Here is a 19,846-nt window from a genome sequence, read left to right as displayed (position 1 = left end):
GTTTCTGGAGAGAAGACACAGAGTGCATAAAAGTCCAATGCATTCTGACAACTACAGCAGTGAGTTTAAGATCCCTGAACGTACCTGCTGTTTACTGCAACTGCTAAGTAATGTGAATTCAGCAAAAATAAAGCAAAACCGAAATAACCTTTTACCCCAAGGGTTCTCAGAAAAATACATTTGGAGCCTCGGTCAAAATGATGAACTGAGTCACAAACTACCCAATGGCCTGGGGAGGATTGTACTGACTGACGTGTCCCCGGGGGTTGGAGATTATCATTTAAGCCCAAAGAAAACATGACAGATTTCTTACCATTAAGGTTAAAATTCAAGCATTGTCCAGAGTCACTAGACTTCAACAAAACTAAGGGTGCACTATAAAACCAAGCAGCAACATTGATAAATAGATGGTGTGTGTTTTTTTACAGTGTGACATAGAGAAGATAGAAGTCAAAGAGATGTTTGATCCCGCCTCCCTCAAAAGTTTTAATCCAACGAGAAAGGAAAAGATGTTACAAACAAATAGTAACACAAAGCAGGCAAACTAATTCCCATTCTAAGCTGTCAGAGGATCCTCCAGTGAATGGAGAATCCAAAGATCTATGAAATTCACAGCCTCTAAAAAGCGCAATTCTTACTTCAGTTTAAAACAACACATTTTGGTTGAAATACCCTGTTTATTCAGCCTAGATTTCTGACCCTCAAAGCAGCAGGTGAATGGCTGTATTAAGACCACCTTGAGGAAATGATGGCAGCCCACTCCAGTACTCTTGCCTGGAAAATCCCATGGACGGAGGAGCCTGGTAGGCTGCAGTCCATGGGGCCGCTAAGAGTCGGACACGACTGAGCGACTTCACTTTCACTGAGGAAATGAGGGAGGTGGATAGGTAGGCAAAGCCAGTCATAAAAAAGGAACCATTACCAATGGAAATGTGGGGTTTACAGCAAAACAGCAAACAAAATCAGCTTGCATCCAGACAACTCAGTGTCTGCCACATGCCAGGCAAAAAGCAACGAAGAGAACAAAATATCACCATTGGGACGTAGCACAGGGAAGTTAGGCTTTCAGGGCATCAGGACCCGTTCAAGAGTTCAGGCCTGAGGGTCAGCCTGTAACTGCCTTTCCCCAAGAATTCAGGAGTTATGAGCCAGGCAGAGCTTTGAGCTGGAAGAGAAACCTTAAAAGCATTCCCATGAGAGCTCAAACCAACAACGTAGAGCCACGGTGAATGGCAAAGCAGATGCGATCCGGCAACAACCCAACAGCCCCCATGATGACAATTTCTACCACGATGTAAACTGAGGAGAAGAGCTGGAAACCATTCAGCTTCTCTTTCTTTTGTCTAAGTGGTACCAAACATTCTATCCCGAGGCACTCCAAGATACTCATTCACAGGTTCAAAGCTGGATTTTATTCTTTGATAGATGTAAGAGGCTAATACTGAAGAAAAGGTTATCATGAAGTTCCTTTGGATTACAACGTAATCAGAAGAAACAGCTGAAATAAAATATGCAAGCAAAGGTACAGAGAAGCAGCCGGGCTTGGGCAGGAGAGCTGTTTCAAGGGCTCAGGCACGTCCAGCTGAGGATGAGGGCAAGGCATCCTCACCCGGACACTGGGCACACCCTCGGCGAGGCTGGCGAAAGGGTCAGGCAACCTGGGAATGGAGAGGTCCTCTTCAAAGGCAGACTTAGGGGAGCTGATCGTGCGGTAAGAAGCAGGACTAACGTGGCACATAGGGAGAAGGACTGAGAGTAGTTAAGGGTGGTCACAGAAGGGGAAGAGTCGTCCTACGAGCATAGGCTTCGTGTCCTTACACAAGGAAAGAGGACACAGAGCTAGCATTGATCGCCGTATGATAAGAGAAGGCAACAGCCACATACACTGACCCGGAGAGAGGGACACCTGCCCTTCATCTTCCCGAACCTACACAATAAACAGAAAGCAGCTGGGGCCCCGGGAAACCTGTAAGTAGATGTATCTAGAGATGATCTTCAGGATACACATTTCCAAACTCTGTGAATCCTGGAAATCCCCAGTTAACAAACAGGCTGTGACAACCTCTATTCTGAGAAGGGAGGGAAGAAACTCCACCTCTCTCTCTGTATCACGAAACTGAAGGTGCAGGCCCATGACTTGGGGAATGGACACAGCCCTCCCACACTCTCATCTGGCTGGGAAGAACCCAAGTTTCTTTAGAACTGAGGCTCTCTGCCAGGGCGAGCTGTCTCAAATGGAGTGTTCCGGGCTGAGTAGGTATTGCCCTAAGGCCGTGGTCGGACCAGCCTGAGAGTCCTTTATGTGTTTGCCTCAATAATACCATCAAACAGGTAGGTATGGGAAGGAAACACTCCAGTTGCTCCTCAGTTTCAGACACACAGGCATGATGCCAGAGCAGACTTCTCTCGCCCAGAAATGGCTCCAGGTGAGAGTAGCAGCTGAATCACAGCCCAGGCTACATCCCTTAGACACGGTTAAGACTCCTGACACACAAGTCACAGGATTTACTGCCATGAGTAGAGGCCTGGTTCCAGTACAGTAGGTATCTCTTCAACTGATCCATTGTTTGGGGGTATCTGGTGTGTGGACGACACAGCCTGTACAAAAATGACCAATACCAAAAGAGTCTCTCTCTCTCTCTGAACACTGTAGCAGGATGAGAAGAGCACAGCCATCCTATTCAAAAGGTACAGCTTTAGATCATCACATGGTTTAGTGGTACCAACATGGTTCAAGTGATATGAAAAGGTATGACTTACAAACTGATGCAATCCCTTTCTCTCACACACACATACACACACATACACGTATTTTTCTATATGTATATATGCATGTATAGATAAACAGCATATGTCAGTGTATTCCAGGACACTTCTGAAATTTAAGAAATACCATGAGAGAGGTCAAAAGGAAAAACTGCTAAGTTTTCCAAAGTATCACCTATCTGCACTAACACTGCAAAGGGTTACTGGTACAACCAAAGAGAATGAACCATTTTCCTGTGTTCTTTAAACACTGGAGCACAGAGATTATGAATCTCCAATCTGATAGCCAAGCATCCTGTTTATTTGACTGCACCGTGGCCTCGTGTGTGTTCACATGTATGTTCAAGGCAAGTTCTGAAGAAAAACAAAGAATCTGTACTTACACAACTCAGAGGGTGTGCCCCTCTAAAACCACAATCATGCCACCTGCCTGTGCTGGACACAAATGCAGAGAGAGGAGGCACGCCTCCTTTAAAATCATTTTCTTTCACCCAACTGTCAGCAGCTAACTCTCAACTGCCTTTCACTTGTGGCTTGAGCTTCACCTTGATTTTAAAAATCTTTTTTCTTTTCACCTACTCTAATAGATATATGTTACAAAATGAAAAGGCCAGTCTTGTACTAGAAATACATGTCAGCAAATCAATTTAAAAAATAAAATGCAAAGTTATGCAGACTTATCTCTTTAAGCAGACAACTTGAAACAGGAAAACTTGAGCTATCTTTGCATTGGACATGTCCATTGTATAAAGGTTAAATATTTAATAGAGCGGAGGGAGCATCTGAAAGGCTCTACACAGAAGCAGAAGCTCCCACAATAGAGTGAATGAAATGGACAAGCGATGAGATCAAAGAGAGTGAGCAAGTATCTCTTCCAGCTTCCCTGCTCTCCCCACCACTCACAATCCAGGTCCCGATTCTCCACATTTCAGAAAGAGAATTCAGAAAAACCACATTTATCAGGATGAGCCAGGAAATCCGCAAGGAGGAGGGAACACCTGAGCCAGGGCGCCCCTGGCAGAGTATAAACTTCTCAAACTGTTACCCAATCAACAACACCCCCGTTGCTAAGGGGGGCCCAGGCCATCGGGCAGCCTCTGAAGCCAAAGCATTCATTCCCTCTGCAAGGCAAAAAGGAACCCCCGCGTTTTTACCTTTGTGTTCGCCGAAGCCTGTTCCCACTCCTCAAATGAGGCAAAGTAAAGTTTGAGAGCACAGTCCAAAAATTGGGGTCAGACATATCCATTTCTTTCTCGCTTCAATTCACTGCGGGTTCGAGGCCATAAGACCAAAACGGAGAGGAGAGAAAAAGAAAAGGGGGGGAAAAAAAAGGACAAAAAGATCCCAATTATCTACTCACTCCCTCCAGAGGAAACGTGCTGCGAACTGTGTGATCTCAAGAACAACTTGGTGCGTGAGTGAGAAGTACCCGTCCTAGCCTTTAATTAACACACAGCCATTTCTCCAAGGTTCAAAAACTTATTTCCTCTTGGGTTTGCCCTCTCCTGGTCAGCCTCGGCCAGCTATAAACAGTAATTACACGAGTTTGGCCGTGTGTTCGGCTCAAAATGCTGTCTGTGTGTGATTCAGTCCAAGGTACTTTGTCATCTGTTTGGCAGATACCATTTGCAGCTCCTGCGGGGGGGGTGGGGATGGGGAGGGGTGACGACTATTTTAAGTCTTTGGTTCCGGGAGCGCTGGTTGCTTATCAGCAAAACCATTCAACATCCGAACATGCCCAGTGCTGAGTTTCCTCTCGGTATCTACATACAAGGAAAGGAATGTAAATGGAAAAAGCTCCTCTTTTTCACCCCTCCTCAAAAAAAAAGAAAAAAGGGAAACTTAAAAGCACTTTGAGAAAGCTGGCCTGTTGGCGGACTCCAGCCGGACACCTTTGTGCAGCCTCCGCGGGAAGGGGCCAGGCGGAGGGGACCGGTCCCAGTGCAGACACTCCCCTGAGGAGCGGGGCCTCATGGGAAGGGCGGCAGGCGAGACCGGAGCGTGAGCCCCCCCAGCATCTCCTGCTGCCCCCGCGTCCCCAGCCCCTCAGCCGTCACGGGTCCTCCCCTCTACATAAATAAACCCAGCGCAATCCGGAACCGGGTGGAGAATGCTGCGCACACCTGGAGGCTGGTCCGTGATTCACCGCAGAAAACGCTCCGAGGAAGTCAGTAATGACTCTTTGCCAAGAGACGCTGTTGGTTGCGTAGAAAAAGCACGCCAAGGGGATGCCACACTCACCTAAAACCTCAGTAAATTGAATTTACGAGTTTACATCCGTTTGATGAACTGCCGCAATGCACACATGTGTGGCTTCACGCAGTCTCGGGACTGCTCAACCACTACTTGTGAAGACACTGCCTGGCATTCAGTAAACCAATGCCAGAATCATTTTCCTGCCAGGAATGTTAAGAGTTTGAAAGGAAGGAATGAAGGGGAGGTTGGATCAGTGTTGTTATTCATTTCCAAGAAAGCCACAGTATTCAAATTACTCCCCAAATCCACCAATGGTTACGATTTTCTTATATAAAGAAAACATTAGAATTTAAATTATCTGCCTCAAATTTGGTGTAATATGGCAAGAAATACCAATTTTTTTTTTTAATGTCTAAGAAAAAATTACACTTAAAAAGATGGTTTACTTCATCCAGTAAATATTGAAACAAACTTGCTTACAGAAATATATGTTGTTGTTCAGTCTCTAATTCATGTCCAGCTCTTAGAAAGGTGAAGAAAAAGGCCATGGGGGTGGTCAGCTGACAAGGGAGCCGGGTGAACAAAACAGGAGTCTGGTTTAGGATGTATTCTTTATCTAATTCTGGTTACCCACAGCTATATTATCACCCCAAGAACTCTTAAGAATTTCTGATAATTCTCCTCCAGGGCTTTCTTACGTATTATCTCCTCAAACTCTTAGGGCCTCCTCAGATCCTTGAAATCTATAAGAGGAGACAAAGACGACAATATTTTCTCAATTTTATGTGGCAAAATACACTTCATCAGATACTTAGGAACTTGGTCCAATATATTTTGCCCCATACTAAGTCATATCTTCTTTTAAAAAATGGTTTTAAATATTCAAAAAAGTATCTTTTAAAGGCTTACACAGAGATGGTACCATACTCCAGAGCAGTTTCCCAGCCTCACCACTACTGACACTTTAGGCTGATTTTTTTGTCTGGGGGGCTGTCCTGTACACGGGAGGGCATTTAGCAGCCTCCTTGATTGCTGCCCACTACATAGCAGCTGTGATGTCCAATGATACCTGCAGACATTGCCATAAGTTCCTTGGATGACAAAATGGCTCCTGGTTGAGAACCACCACTCTAGATAAAAGCTTTCTCTAATAAAGTAGTATAGAATATTCATTAAAAGCAAAATTTCTGGGTTTGAATTCTGGATCCAACACTTAACTATGACCCTAAGCAAGTCAGTTAATGTCTGCCCACTTTCCCTGTTTGTATGGGGTCCATGGCAGGACCAAGCTCTAAGAGGTTCACACACATAAATGAGAGGACATACATAAAGCCCTTCAATGCAGTGTCTAGAACACAATGCACATAAATATTGGCAATTTGCAGAAGCCAAAAGAATATCATGCTGGAGAGATGCAAGCCTGGAGCAGAGGGCATACCACAGCATACTCTCTGCTTTCATGGTGCTCTGAACATGCTTCTACAGGGGGTGCTGGTCACACTGTATTACAATTGACTGTTTACTGCTGTCTTTCCTATTAGTCTGTGAGCTTCCTCAAGGCTAACGTCATGTTTTATTGATCTCTGTATTTCTACAGTCTGACAGTTCCTGATTTATATAAGCATTCAAGACATGCTTTTTGAATGGGGATACTTCAGATGTTCAGGTATCTATTCTTTCTCTTAAGATGCCCTGAAATTTATCAGTTTTAGCAGGTCTATTGATTTACTCAAAGAATCTTGAATTTTAAAGAAGCCCATGAGGATATTTTTAAATTCTAAAGACTTTCTCGTATTGACTCATTTTTATCTATATTCTGTAACTGGAAACAGTAGTTAGGGTAACATTCTTCGGGTCTTAACATGGCTCTAAGAAATGTAACAATCAAATCCAGGGTAAACTCTCTTTGAATCCTACCTCCCACCCCATGCCCAGAGATAAGCCCCCAAAATGTTCTGTGCTCCCTTTTTAGGTATCCGGATAACTACACATCAGAGGCTGCCCAATGAAGAACAATGAGGCTGGTGAAAGGGGACTTGAAACTGTGCTATATAAATTATGGAGTTGAAGGACCCTGATGCATGTGGAAAAGACTTAAGAAACTAGCAACAGTTGTCCTTGAATACTGAGATCATTACCATTTGGAAGTATCTTCAAGTGCAAAGATGAAAAAGGCTGAAACAAGGACTTGCTGTGTGGGTGTTAGAGGAGAGGCAAACTGAAGGAGAGGCAGTGGGTGAGAGTCAAATTCGAAATGGCTCAATGCTGGGGCAACTCTGTGCCACCAGCTCTCATATCCGCCATGGTCCTTCCAGAAAAGTCTGCGCATGTGGGCAACACCACAAAGATGACAGCAATAAGTTGGATAAATCAGTGATTTAAAACATGAATTTCTTCCCTTGACTGATGGACACACATTCTGGTCTGTGGGCAGCAGATGTCGTAACTCTCTCCACCTTGTACATTTCGGGCACTCCACCATGCAGATTCTCAAAGAAATAGGTAAAGACCTGAATATTTTTAATGTTTACTTTAAATGTTGAAAGTATACTTTAATGTTTTTTGCACTTCAAAGTCTTCGAGAATTGGGGTTGTATCCAAGATGAAAAGTAAAAATTGGTAAAGTGTGTGAAGAGCCAGAAATGAACTAGTTACTACAGTGAAAGTGGCTAATGTATTCCCACACTCCTTTAAGAGTGGGAGTAGGTGTGACACTGAAGTGTAGCTTGTCTCCGAACCTGTTTGACTTGATTTGGGAACCTATGATTCAGAAGGTAATGCAGTCAGCAAATACAAGAGTTAAAATTGTCAGAACTACTGACATTTTTATTCAGACAAAATAATTACATGCGTAGAAACTAAAGTATACTTTAGTTGCAAAGGCAGTCAAACTCTGGCTACAGAACTAAGAACAAAGTGAGATTATTGGAAATTCTTTAAGACTACAGCTGGTCTATGGTCCCTATATTCAGTAAGATTTTCTACTTATTGCACAATAACTAAGCCTATACAGCCGTGGACAAGCTTTGTGATTCAGAATACTCATTCATTTAATCAAGTTGATATTATCAGTCATTGTTTTTATGAGAAAGGTGAATGAAATTGAAAAATAAGCTTGTCATGCTCCTGAAATGCTAGTTTAAGATGAAGTAAGTATTTAAAGAAGGGTCAAATTCTTCACTATTCACCTTCTCCTAATATAAAAAAGTCCAGATCCTTTTCACAGACTTAATTCTTCTGTCTAAACCCCACCCTCTGACCCATGTTCATTCAGTTGGGTTTCCACCACTTTACATAGAACAGCATTAAGGCTACTATCCCTGGGACTTCACCTTGAACTTAGACCCTACAGAAGATTGAGTTTTCTAGTGTAGGTGTGAGGCTAGGAAGCTGTTAGCTCCCCAGCCTGTCACCCTTGCCACAAGGCCATGTCCAGTGAAAAGACACCAAGGCAAGTGGAGCTCCTAATGAGTTTCCAAATGTATTCTGATCTTGGCCTGGTCTGGGAATTCTGCTACACATTAACTTTGATCTCTATCCAATGTTAGCATCAGAGTACCCAGAGTGACTGCATCCCCAAGACTGTCCATACCTACAGGTGTACTTTGGTCATCTTCTAAATGCTGTCTTGAAGAGTTTGAGTCTAGGAGTATGAAGAGCAAATTGGCCATCCTGAATGAGCCATCCTTATAATCACTGTACCTCTTAAGAAAAAAATTAAAAACTGGGCCAGAAATGTGAAGAAAGTTGAATCAATGGGAACGAGTTGTAAGAAAGCTCTTCTAGAGCTACTAAGCAAAGGTTTTTGCTTCCATTGCTAAAATATGAAGGAGGATAAAAGGATCAATGAAAATTAACTTGTAAGGATAGATCTGAATGCTGCCAAGCCACAAGATGAATAATAATCGGGGTTACATAGTGCCAGGAATATTAAAAAACATGTTTAAACAATATCACAAGGTAAGAGAGATTCAGATTTCTAAAAGGAATAGATAAAACAATAGATAAACCAAATAAAACTGATTTCTCTTTCCTGATAGGTTAAGTGGAGAACTACATAATCCCCAAGGGCAGGTCAAAGGATAAGGTTCAGGAGGGGAAAGACAGAAAGACAGGCAGACTGGGAAGAGAATGTGATATTTTCCTCAGGTATTCTCTGGATTCCAGAAGAATTAAAGGCTCAGAAAATGCGGCAAATAACCAATAACTTCACAAAATCAAAGAGGAGAGAACAAATAGACATGGGAAATGAACTTTTCTCCCAAATTAGTGACTCCTTGATCTGTATGAAAGATAAGGAGATTAGAACATGCAGGACCAAAATCACTGATTGCACTCTATGTACCCTATCATCGACTCTCAAGCCAGGGAAGGTTCTGGGAGAAGCCCCATAGTTTAAAGTCCCACTGGAAGAGGAGTTAGGCTGCTAGAAAATGTGTCATCTTTACAGAGCTGGAGAGGTTCATCCGGTAGGAGGGAGACTACTGGGAGAAAACTAGAAAAGAGTGTGTCTCTCCACTCAAAATCACTGGCCTCTAACAGAGCTAAGCAATCCAATTATGGAACTGAGAGTAGTGCTTAGAGATCAAGGCCATCATCTGACAAATAGGAAGGCTAACTCCTTGACTACTTTATGACCAAACTTCTTTGCCACTTACTCCAGACAACCTTCCTGTAAGCCTCCTTACCCCTACTGGGTTAGGTATCCCTCTACTGGGGTCTGCTCCTGAGAGCTCCTGCAGAAAAAGTGTTCCCCCACCATATCAGTATCTGCACGTTTGCAGATGAGTTCCCCTTAGAGTAAGAACTCCATGAGGGCAAGGCTGTATTGCTATCTTTTAATCCCCGATACAACCATTAGAATGAATGTTAAGGGAGAAAGAGGAGAAGGATCTGCTCAGAGTAAGAAAGATACTTGATAGCAACGTTAGGTCTAGAATCCTGATATTGTGAAGATTGACCCCCCATCTATGTTTTAAAAAGCCTTTTTTGCCTACTATTCTTTGAATTTCATGAGCCCATAATATTATCCATATATGCTGCGCCTGTTAAGAAGGTCTACTGTCTCAGATTTCAAAATCTCAGAAAAGAGGCCATGCATATGTAGTGGTGAGTTTCCCTGGCGGCTCAGATGGTAAAAATTTGCCTGCAGTGCAGGAAACCTGGGTTTGATCCCTGGGTCCAGAAGATCCTCTGGAGAAGGGAATGGCTACCCACTCCAGTATTCTTGCCTAGAGAATTCAATGGACAGAGAAGCCTGGCTGGCTACACTCCATGGGGTCACAAAGAGCTGGACACGACTAGGTGACTAACATATATGTGGTTGTATATATGTGGACACATGTAAATATGTGTGTAACTAGTTTGTATGAAATGCAAAATGCTTTTTGAGTAACAGTGAACCTTAGATACTAATCATTGCACGAGACTGTCAGTCTGGAGTTAACTTCAAGGACACAGTGTTTCTTGATCCAGAAGCTTGGTCTAAGGTACATCATTTCTCATCCAGCTCCTAAGCATGAATTACAGTGCAATTATAAGAAGTGTCAATTAAGTGGGTCACTGTGGTTATATTTAGCCCTTTAGTAGCTGACACTAAGACCTTTCTGTAATATAAGATTAAGGTTAATTTATCGGGTCTTCTTTTCTTGAACATTTTTCCAGGTCAGACATCTAAAGTTATGGAAAATTATCCCATTAACATCAGAGATAAGAATTTCCCATTCAAGTACCATATAGGGAGCATATACAGACAGAGGTAGAAACCATAAACTTCTGAGGCAATCAGAATTTTGTTCCATTGTTAAAGTTGACTCAAATTATTCCACAAATGAGAGGATAGTATGTCAGTGAAGATACAGAATTTTAAAGAAATATTAATTCATCAGAGAATAAATATGGTGTTAAGCATAAAAAGTGGTAACCTCTTCACTTTTCATAAATCATAGAAATGCAATTAAAACATCAATCAGATACTTTTTACCAGTTTAACGGGAAAAGACTAAAAAAAGATAATAGTGAATGCTGGTGAGAGCACATGGAGATAAATATGCTTTACCAACTTTCTGGAAAGTAATCTGGAGATTGAAAAAGCATACGCTACACATATGCATGTGCATTTATATGTGTGCACATACACACAGATACATATAAATGTACATTGTGTATATAGGCACATAAATGATATACACACATATATTTGAACTAATTCCACATCTAAAAATTATACAAATAAAATTGAACACACAAAAATCTATGCATATGAAAATTAATCTTAGAATCCCTCATAATAGTACAACATTGGAAAAAACCCAAAGGTACAAGACAAGGGCAACTGTTAATAAATATTGAAACAGTCATAAAATGAAATACTATAAGCCAATAATGACCACTGTGGTAGAAAGAGTAATGCCTTCCAAAGATAGAAAGTTCTAATTCCTTAATCTATGAATATGTTACCTTAATAGAAATTTTGCAGGTGTGATTAAATTAAGGATATTGCAACAAGGAGATTATCCTATATTATCCAGGTGGGCCCTAAATGTAATCACACATGTCTTATAAAAGAGAGGCAGGAGATTTGATTACAGAAGAATGTAATTTGACACTGAAGCTAGATGCTATGTTGATAGTTTTGAAGACAGAGGAAGGAGCAAAGGAAACAAGGAATTCAGTTCCAGTATCTGGAAAAGGCACAGAAGCGAATTGACCTCCTTGTTTCTAGAGGGATCTCAGTCCTCCTAACACCTTGATTTCAACCTAGTGAAAGTGATTTTAGACTTACGATCTACAGAATTCTAAGAGAATAAATATATGTTGTCCTAAGCCACTTTGTTGGAATTTGTCACAATGGCCATAGGAAACTAAAACAATGCTTTTTAAAAATATGTAACAAATAGGAAATGTTCTTGAAATAGGTCTATTTTAAAAAAGGAAAAAACAAGAGTTCTATGAGCTAAGTTATTTACAACATAGTAAGTATGAATGTACATGAATAAAAGAGATGGAAATAAACAAAGCATTTTTAGTGAACACTTACGAGTATGGGATTATGGTTGATTTTATTCCTCTTTATACTGTTTAGTAAAAATGTATATTATTTTTTAATTGCCATTTTTAATAGGAACTGAAAGTTCAAGTTACTGAGAATTTACAAATATTTTGAGGTTTTACAAATTTAAGAAACACACACTTTCACTCTGAAATTTCATAAAATTTGATTGCTATTTTTGATGAACAAAATTAATGCATTATGTAAAAGCTCTACAAGCCTTATAAATAAATACCAAAATTGCTCTTAAAAAAAGAATAATAAATAAAAATGAAAAATATCTCTTTTCCATATATAAATTCTTACCTATCTATGGCAACTGGGAAAATGGGTATTTGCAAAGCTGACTGGGTTATAAATCCATACAGAGCTTTGTTTTGGGTTGAATATATATGTTATTACTTGCAGATCCGTCAGGCTGTGCATTTTATGTGAACAGTTTTGAATTCCAGACCTGCTTCACTCCACTGGGCCGTAGATAAAAGCTTTCTTTCATGGCTCAGAAAAATCATATACTCTTGAAAGCAAGCTCAGTTTTAATATTAGCCAAATATGTGTGCCATAAAAAATGATGTTCATAATTTCGAAGAATTATATTAGCTATAATTTGGGATCACCTCTCGCCAACACATACAAACATTATTTTTAATGAGGCTTAGATAATTCAGATTTTACTGTCTTTACTTAGCTAGAGTCTAAAGACTGAAAGGCTACGACCAAGTTTCTAATGCCAACTATGGAAATATTCTTTGAACCAATGTATTGTCATACATGTCATAGAAGACAACCATATTAATGTTCATGGGGATCAACAAACTTTCAAATATAAGTTATTCTGGTTAATAAGAGCTATAACAAAAACCCATCATGTCATCCATTATAGTGATAGATGAGAGACAGGTGAACATCTATCAACATGAAACAAGAATTATCTCTACCAGCGACTCTTAGAACATAGACTTCTAAAGAATGTTAATATATCAAAGTTAAAGAAAAGTAAGGCCAGATGACATATACACGGCAGATATAGAAAATTAAAGAGGAAAGAGCAAGCCCCACTTAAAATGGCAGAAAAATACACTAGTTTGGAAAATTAGAAAATGGGGGAAAAGTATGTATACATATAATTCATTCACGTTCTTGCACAGCAGAAACACAGCATTGTAAAGCAAATATGCATATGTGTGTGCTCAGTCCCATCAGTCATGTCTGACTCTTTGCTACCCCATGGACTGTAGCCTGCCAGGCTCTTCTGTCCATGGGATTCTCCAGGCAAGAATACTAGAGTGAGTTGCCATGCCCATCTCCAGGGGATCTTCCTGACTCAGGGATTGACCTGTGTTTCCTGCCTCTCCTGCATTGCGGGTAGAGTCTTTACTCACTGAGCCACCTGGGAACCTGTAAAGCAATTATACTCCAACCAAAAAACTAATTAAAAAAAAGAAAATGGGAGAAAAATAAATTGGGAAAGTTTTATTATATATAAAGTGATGAAGAATAATAGATGTTTCTGTTTTCTCCCTACTGGCCCCACCCTGGTCGTGCCCTCCGTTACTTCCTGCCTGGATTAATACCCTTCTCTCCCTGCTCCCCCTCCAAATTATTCTTCCAAAACTGCGCAGCTCCAGTGGACGCACACAATCATTTCACTCCCTGTGCAACAAGGTTCAACGGCTCCCCACTCATGTCGTAACATTTCTTCAAGTCTGGTTCCTGTGCTACCTACCATCCTTGAATTACCTAGAGAGCTTGTTAGAAATGCACATTCATGGAGGCATCTTCAAACCCACTGATGCAGGATTTCAGAATGTGAAGCCCAGGAATGTGCCCAGGGGATTCTCACATACACTGAAGTTTTAGAGGTTCTTCCTAAGAAAAACAAAACCTCTTTAAATGGAAGCCTTTATGGTGCAGTCTCTTGTCATCTCTTCTGCCTCGTCCTTTGGTGTGTGCCTCTTCATGGTTTATGCTCCAATAAGACTAAAATATGTACCTGTCAGAAAGATTGAATTACTTTAAGCTCCCCAGACACAGTAGCTCTGCCATACCTCATTGCCTGGGCACATCCTGTTCCCTGTTTCTAGAGTTTCCACCTCCTCTGCCTGGAAAACTTGTGCTCATCTTTCAAGTGTGAGCTCTAAGGTCACCTCTCCAGCACAGCCTGCCTAACTTTCTCCAGCCGGCCTAAGTGTTTTTCCTCCTGAATCGCCAATGGATTTTTATGCATATACATGCCTCTTTTACATCATTCATTCCACTGTGCACCACTGTCTGTGTATGTAGGTCCAACTCTCCACTAGGCTTTAAGCTCTCCGAGTACAAGGTCAGTTTCTATTCATCTGTGTATAACTCAAAGTACACATTAGGTATTCAGAAGAATGTGTGAATGCATATATATTATTTTCTATAGTTAGCTTAAAAAAAACTTGATTATTTTTCTTTTTCCCTAATAAAAAGCTCATCGGCTTCTACCCACAAGCGCTAGAGGGATGCTTATAAAACAATCTTGGTTTTTGTCAACTTGTTGGATGTTTTTTTTAATTCACTGCCATTATTGACAGCCTTCATGATGATTAATGAAAAGAACAATAGAAATTTATATCTCTGATTTTTAGACAGATTTTTAAAACTCATTAACAAATGAATCAAAAAACACTAGTAGCTTTTTCAGTTCAGTTCAGTCGCTCAGTCATGTCTGACTCTGCAACCCCGTGGACTGCAGTACACCAGGCCTCCCTGTCCATCACCAACTCCCAGAGGTCACTCACACTCATGTCCATCGAGTCGGTGATGCCATCCAACCATCTCATCCTCTGTCAATCCCTTCTCCTCCCACCTTCAATCTTTCCCAGCATCAGGGTCTTTTCAAATGAGTCAGTTCTTTGCATCAGGTGGCCAAAGTATTGGAGTTTCAGCTTCAGCATCAGTCCTTCCAATGAACATTCAGGACTGATCTCCTTTAGGATGGACTGGTTGGATCTCCTTGCAGTCCAAGGGACTCTCAAGAGTCTTCTCCAAAACCACAGCTCAAAAGCATCAATTCTTCAGTGCTCAGCTTTCTTTATAGTCCAACCCTCACATCCATACATGACTACTGCAAAAACCATAGCTTTGACTAGATGGACCTTTATTGGAAAAGTGATGTCTCTGCTTTTTCATATGCTGTCTAGGTTGCTCATAACTTTTCTTGCAAGGAGTAAGCATCTTTTAATTTCATGGCTGCAGTCACCATCTGCAGTGATTTTGGAGCCCAAAAAATTAAAGTCTGTCCAACAAGTAAAAAGTAGCTTTTTACTTCACAACAAATACACCTGAAGTAAAGAGTTACTTTGTCTTGCTTGAAAAAAGTGATTAAAAACTGGAACTTGGGCAGGGTGACCTTCACCTGAGGCCAGAAACTCAGTCTTACTGGGGACATGATCAGCATAAACAACCCACCGCTGTGATCAGAGAAGAACTGAGAGTGCCACAGCATAATGCTCATGATGAGCAGCCTGCCGATGCCCACTGCACAGCCTGGGACTCCAGCTCAGCTATGTCAACTTCCACAGCCAATCCGGCCGTCCGGTTTAGGAGGACCTGGAAGGGTGAACGGACACATCTGTGCAACATCTGACCATCGCCTCCTCCGTCCATCTCCCATCCTTGCACCTCTCTTCCTCTTTGGCAAATACTCACCCCTACATCTCAGTCCCTCCTCTTCCACAGTCAACCGATCCCTTCTGAGAGTTTAGCTAAGAAGAAATGTTTCAGTTGATGTTTTAGTGTGGAAGATGTGACTATTTAGTTGGGTTTACAAGTATAGGTGATTTATAACATTTTAGGTGTATAGCAAAGTGAATCAGTTATACAGACGTGTGTGTGTGTGTGTGTGTGTGTGTATTCCTTTTCAGGTTTTTTTCCGTCACAGGTTATTATAAGATATTCAATATAGTTCCCTGAGCTATACAGTATGTCCTTGCTGTTTACCTAGTTTATATATCTTAGTATATATCTGTTAATCCCAAATTCTTAATTTATCTCTCCCCTGTCCTTTCCCCTGGGGTAACCTTAAGTTTTTTTCCTATGTCTGTGGGTCTGTTTCTGTTTTTCATTTTTATCATTTTTTTAGATTTCACATATAAGTGATATCATATGATATCTGTCTTTCTCTGACTTACCTCACTTAGTATGATAATCTCTAGGTCCATCCATATTCCTACAAATGGCATTATTTCATTGTTTTTAATGACTAATATTCTATTGTTTGTATATGGAATTCCAGTTGAGCTATTTCAAATCCTGAAAGATGATGCTATGAAAGTGCTGCACTCAATATGCCAGCAAATTTAGAAAACTCAGCAGTGGCCACAGGACTGGAAAAGGGCAGTTTTCATTCCAATCTCAACGAAAGGCAATGCCAAAGAATGCTCAAACTACCACACAATTGCACTCATCTCACACGCTAGTAAAGTAATGCTTAAAATACTCCAAGCCAGACTTCAGCAATACGTGAACCGTGAACTTCCAGATGTTCAAGATGGTTTTAGAAAAGGCAGAGGAACCAGAAATCAAATTGGCAACATCTGCTGGATCATTGAAAAAGCAAGAGAGTTCCAGAAAAACATCTATTTCTGCTTTATTGACTATGCCAACGCCTTTGACTCTGTGGATCACAATAAACTGGAAAATTCTGAAAGAGATGGGAATACCAGACCACCTGACCTGCCTCTTGAGAAACCTGTATGCAGGTCAGGAAGCAATAGTTAGAACTGGACATGGAACAACAGATTGGTTCCCAATTGGGAAAGGAGTATGCCAAGGCTGTATATTGTCACCCTGCTTATTGAACTTATATGCAGAGTACATCATGAGAAATGCTGGGCTGGAGGAAGGACAAGCTGGAATCAAGATTGCCGGGAGAAATATCAATAACCTCAGATATGCAGATGACACCACCCTTATGGCAGAAAGTGAAGAGGAACTAAAGAGCCTCTTGATGAAGGTGAAAGAGGAGAGTGAAAAAGTTGGCTTAAAACTCAACATTCAGAAAACGAAGATCATGGCATTCAGTCTCATCACTTCATGGCAGATAGATGGGGAAACAGTGGAAACAGTGTCAGACCTTGTTTTTCTGGGCTCCAAAATCACTGCAGATGGTGATTGCAGCCATGAAATTAAAAGACGCTTACTCCTTGGAAGGAAAATTATGACCAACCTAGACAGCATATTAAAAGGCAGAGACATTACTTTGCCAACAAAGGTCCATCTAGTCAAGGCTATGGTTTTTCCAGTGGTCATGCAGATGTGAGAGTTGGACTGTGAAGAAAGCTGAGGGAAGAGAATTGATGCTTTTGAACTGTGGTGTTGGAGAAGACTCTTGAGAGTCCCTTGGACTAAAAGGAGATCCAGCAAGTCCATCCTAAAGGAGATCAGTCCTGGGTGTTCATTGGAAGGACTGATGTTGAAGCTGAAACTCCAATACTTTGGCCACCTGATGCGAAGAGCTGACTCACTGGAAAAGACCCTGACACTGGGAAAGATTCAGGGCAGGAGGAGAAGGGGACGAAAGAGGATGAGATGGCTGGATAGCATCACCGACTCGATGGACATGGGTTTGGGTGGACTCTGGGAGTTGGTGATGGACAGGGAGGCTTGGTGTGCTGCGATTCATGGGGTCGCAAAGAGTTGGACACGACTGAGTGACTGAACTGAACTGAACTGATACATATGTGTATGTATATAAACATATATTTGTCTTTGTGTATACATATGTATATATATAAGTATGTATCTTACATATTCGTTATCCACTCATCTGCTGATGAGCACTTAAGTTGCTTCCACGTCTTGGCTATTGTATACAGTGCTTCTGTGGACACTGGCACGCATATATCTTTTCAAGTTAGAGTCTTCATTTTTCCGTATGTATGCCCGGGACTGCCAATGCTGGACCATAAAGAAAGTCTACTTTTAGTTTTTAAAGAACCTCTATACTGGTTTTCCACAGTGGCTATACCAATTTACAATCCTATCAACAGTGTAGCAAGGCTCCTTTTTTTCCATATAGCTGGGTTTACATTTTAGAGGGGATTGAAATTTTTAGAGTAAGGCACAAGGAGTAGGTGTGGGGCACAGCCCACCCCTGGCTGTGGGGGTCTGAGTTCAGTGGACGATGCTGCCAGTGAGAACCCACAGACAAGGATCCGAAAGAGTGGCAGCCATCATCCCATCTCCCCACGGCTTTTCATTACGGAAAACCAGGCATGAGGATGCGAACCCTTGCCCTGAATCTCTGATGTAGATTCTCCTGTCTCCTAGTTTCCACACAAGCATCAGGGGTAGAAGACTTAAATGTAATCATTATGCCACCACCAAACATGGTCATTATAGATTACAGAAAAGCATGGTTATATGTAACTTGAAAAAGACAAGAGAAGAAGTTTAACTAGGATTATAATCATATAAAATCATATATGTATATAGAAAAAAAAGATTTATAGGCATCATAGAAAACTGAACATAGTTCATTCCAAGCAACTTATCTTAGTTTTTTATTTCTGCTGGTGTGGTTTTAATACATATGAAAGCACAGTGTAAATTTTAACAGTTACTTCCTGGTCTTTAGTAACTTGCTCCATGATTGGATCAATCTGCCTTGCTGCCAATTTATCTTCCCCAAAGCAACACCAACCACCTTTAAATAACACTGCCAGATACAATACACATAGAAAAAAGCAGGAGCACTTGGGCAATCTCTGCTCAGGGCTCAGTGAGGGACAACCTTCTGTTGTTCACAGACAGTAAACGAGGCTACAACTGAACTAAAACTAAACATCTGAACATCTTGAGTGGCATCTGACATTATCAAAGTCCTTCCTCTCCTCTTCGAAATAATCGTTTCCTCCTATTTATCCTTTATTAGCATCTAGCACCACAGCTTTAAAAACATCACTGCAGAATTCATGGCTCTCAAAGATCCATCCATTGACTCTGTCCCAGAAATGGGATCAGATACAGCTGCTGCTGCTGCTAAGTTGCTTCAGTCGTGTCCGACTCTGTGAGACCCCATAGACGGCAGCCCACCAGGCTCCCCCATCCCTGGGATTCTCCAGGCAAGAACACTGGAGTGGGTTGCCATTTCCTTCTCCAACGCAGGAAAGTGAGAAGTGAAAGTGAAGTCGCTCAGTCGTGTCCGACTCTTCTTGACCCCATAGACTGCAGCCCACCAGTCTCCTCCATCCATGGGATTTTCCAGGCAAGAGTACTGGAGTGGGGTGCCATCGCCTTCTCCACAGATACAGCTAGCCCTCCGTAACCACCGGCCCTCCATCCATTGATACAGAGGGCCCACTGTCCTATGCCATTTAATACAAGGAACATGAGTATCTACAGATTGTGGTACCCACAGGGCATCCTGGACCCAATGCCCCGTGGATACCGAGGAATGACTATATGTAACTCAGTGAGTGATCAGGTATCTGTAGAGTATATCAAGCATGAGATATTGTTTCTCCCTTTCAGCTTTTCTGGGAAGCAAAGCCTGCTGCATGTAATTTTCATAAATGGAAATCTCTGGCCCAGCCCCACAAATCACAAAGGGCTTTTGTGTTTCAAAAATACAAGTCAAGGAACGGAAGTTCTGGATGGATCAAATACCCACCCAACAGGTGATCCGTGGGTTGAGCCCACTGGTTAACATAAGTATCCAAACAAGGACAATTTTGGAAAGGAAGAGGAAAGAAGACTTTGTGAGGTCTGAGAAGTGCGTGCTGCGCCATAGACTGTTGAATTTTTCAGTGTGTTCCTTCCAGGGAAGCAAATGAAAGAGCAAGTGGGAAGCAACGAGCAGAT

At 41.5% G+C, this 19,846-nt stretch overlaps 1 protein-coding gene and 1 long non-coding RNA gene across 22 annotated transcripts in view; one reads left to right on the top strand and one right to left on the bottom strand.

Moving 5' to 3' along the window:
- The window catches only part of MAST4 (microtubule associated serine/threonine kinase family member 4), a 616,403-nt gene that overhangs the window by 173,305 nt on the left and 423,252 nt on the right, over positions 1-19,846 (bottom strand). For 2 of the 21 annotated variants that reach the window (XM_086362022.1, XM_086362029.1), the window contains exon 1: positions 3,921-5,035. The exons of the other annotated variants lie outside the window; for them this stretch is intronic. In XM_086362022.1, the coding sequence (XP_086218148.1) occupies positions 3,921-4,012 (92 nt within the window). In that variant the 5' untranslated portion in view covers positions 4,013-5,035. Of the gene's footprint in view, positions 1-3,920; positions 5,036-19,846 lie in introns of those variants that run through there. 21 annotated transcript variants of the gene reach the window in all.
- LOC147350464 (uncharacterized) lies at positions 4,534-14,517 on the top strand. The gene is made up of 3 exons (XR_015148928.1): positions 4,534-4,933; positions 6,560-6,628; positions 6,935-14,517. It is a non-coding gene; the product is annotated as an uncharacterized LOC147350464 (long non-coding RNA).

Source organism: Bos grunniens, chromosome 20 (genome assembly GCF_055505025.1).
Source record: "Bos grunniens cultivar Pamir isolate PY7600 chromosome 20, Bosgru_T2T1.0, whole genome shotgun sequence".
Lineage (NCBI taxonomy): Eukaryota > Metazoa > Chordata > Mammalia > Artiodactyla > Bovidae > Bos > Bos grunniens.
Note: the sequence above shows the minus strand (reverse complement) of the source record. Positions and strands in the feature narration are given on the sequence as shown.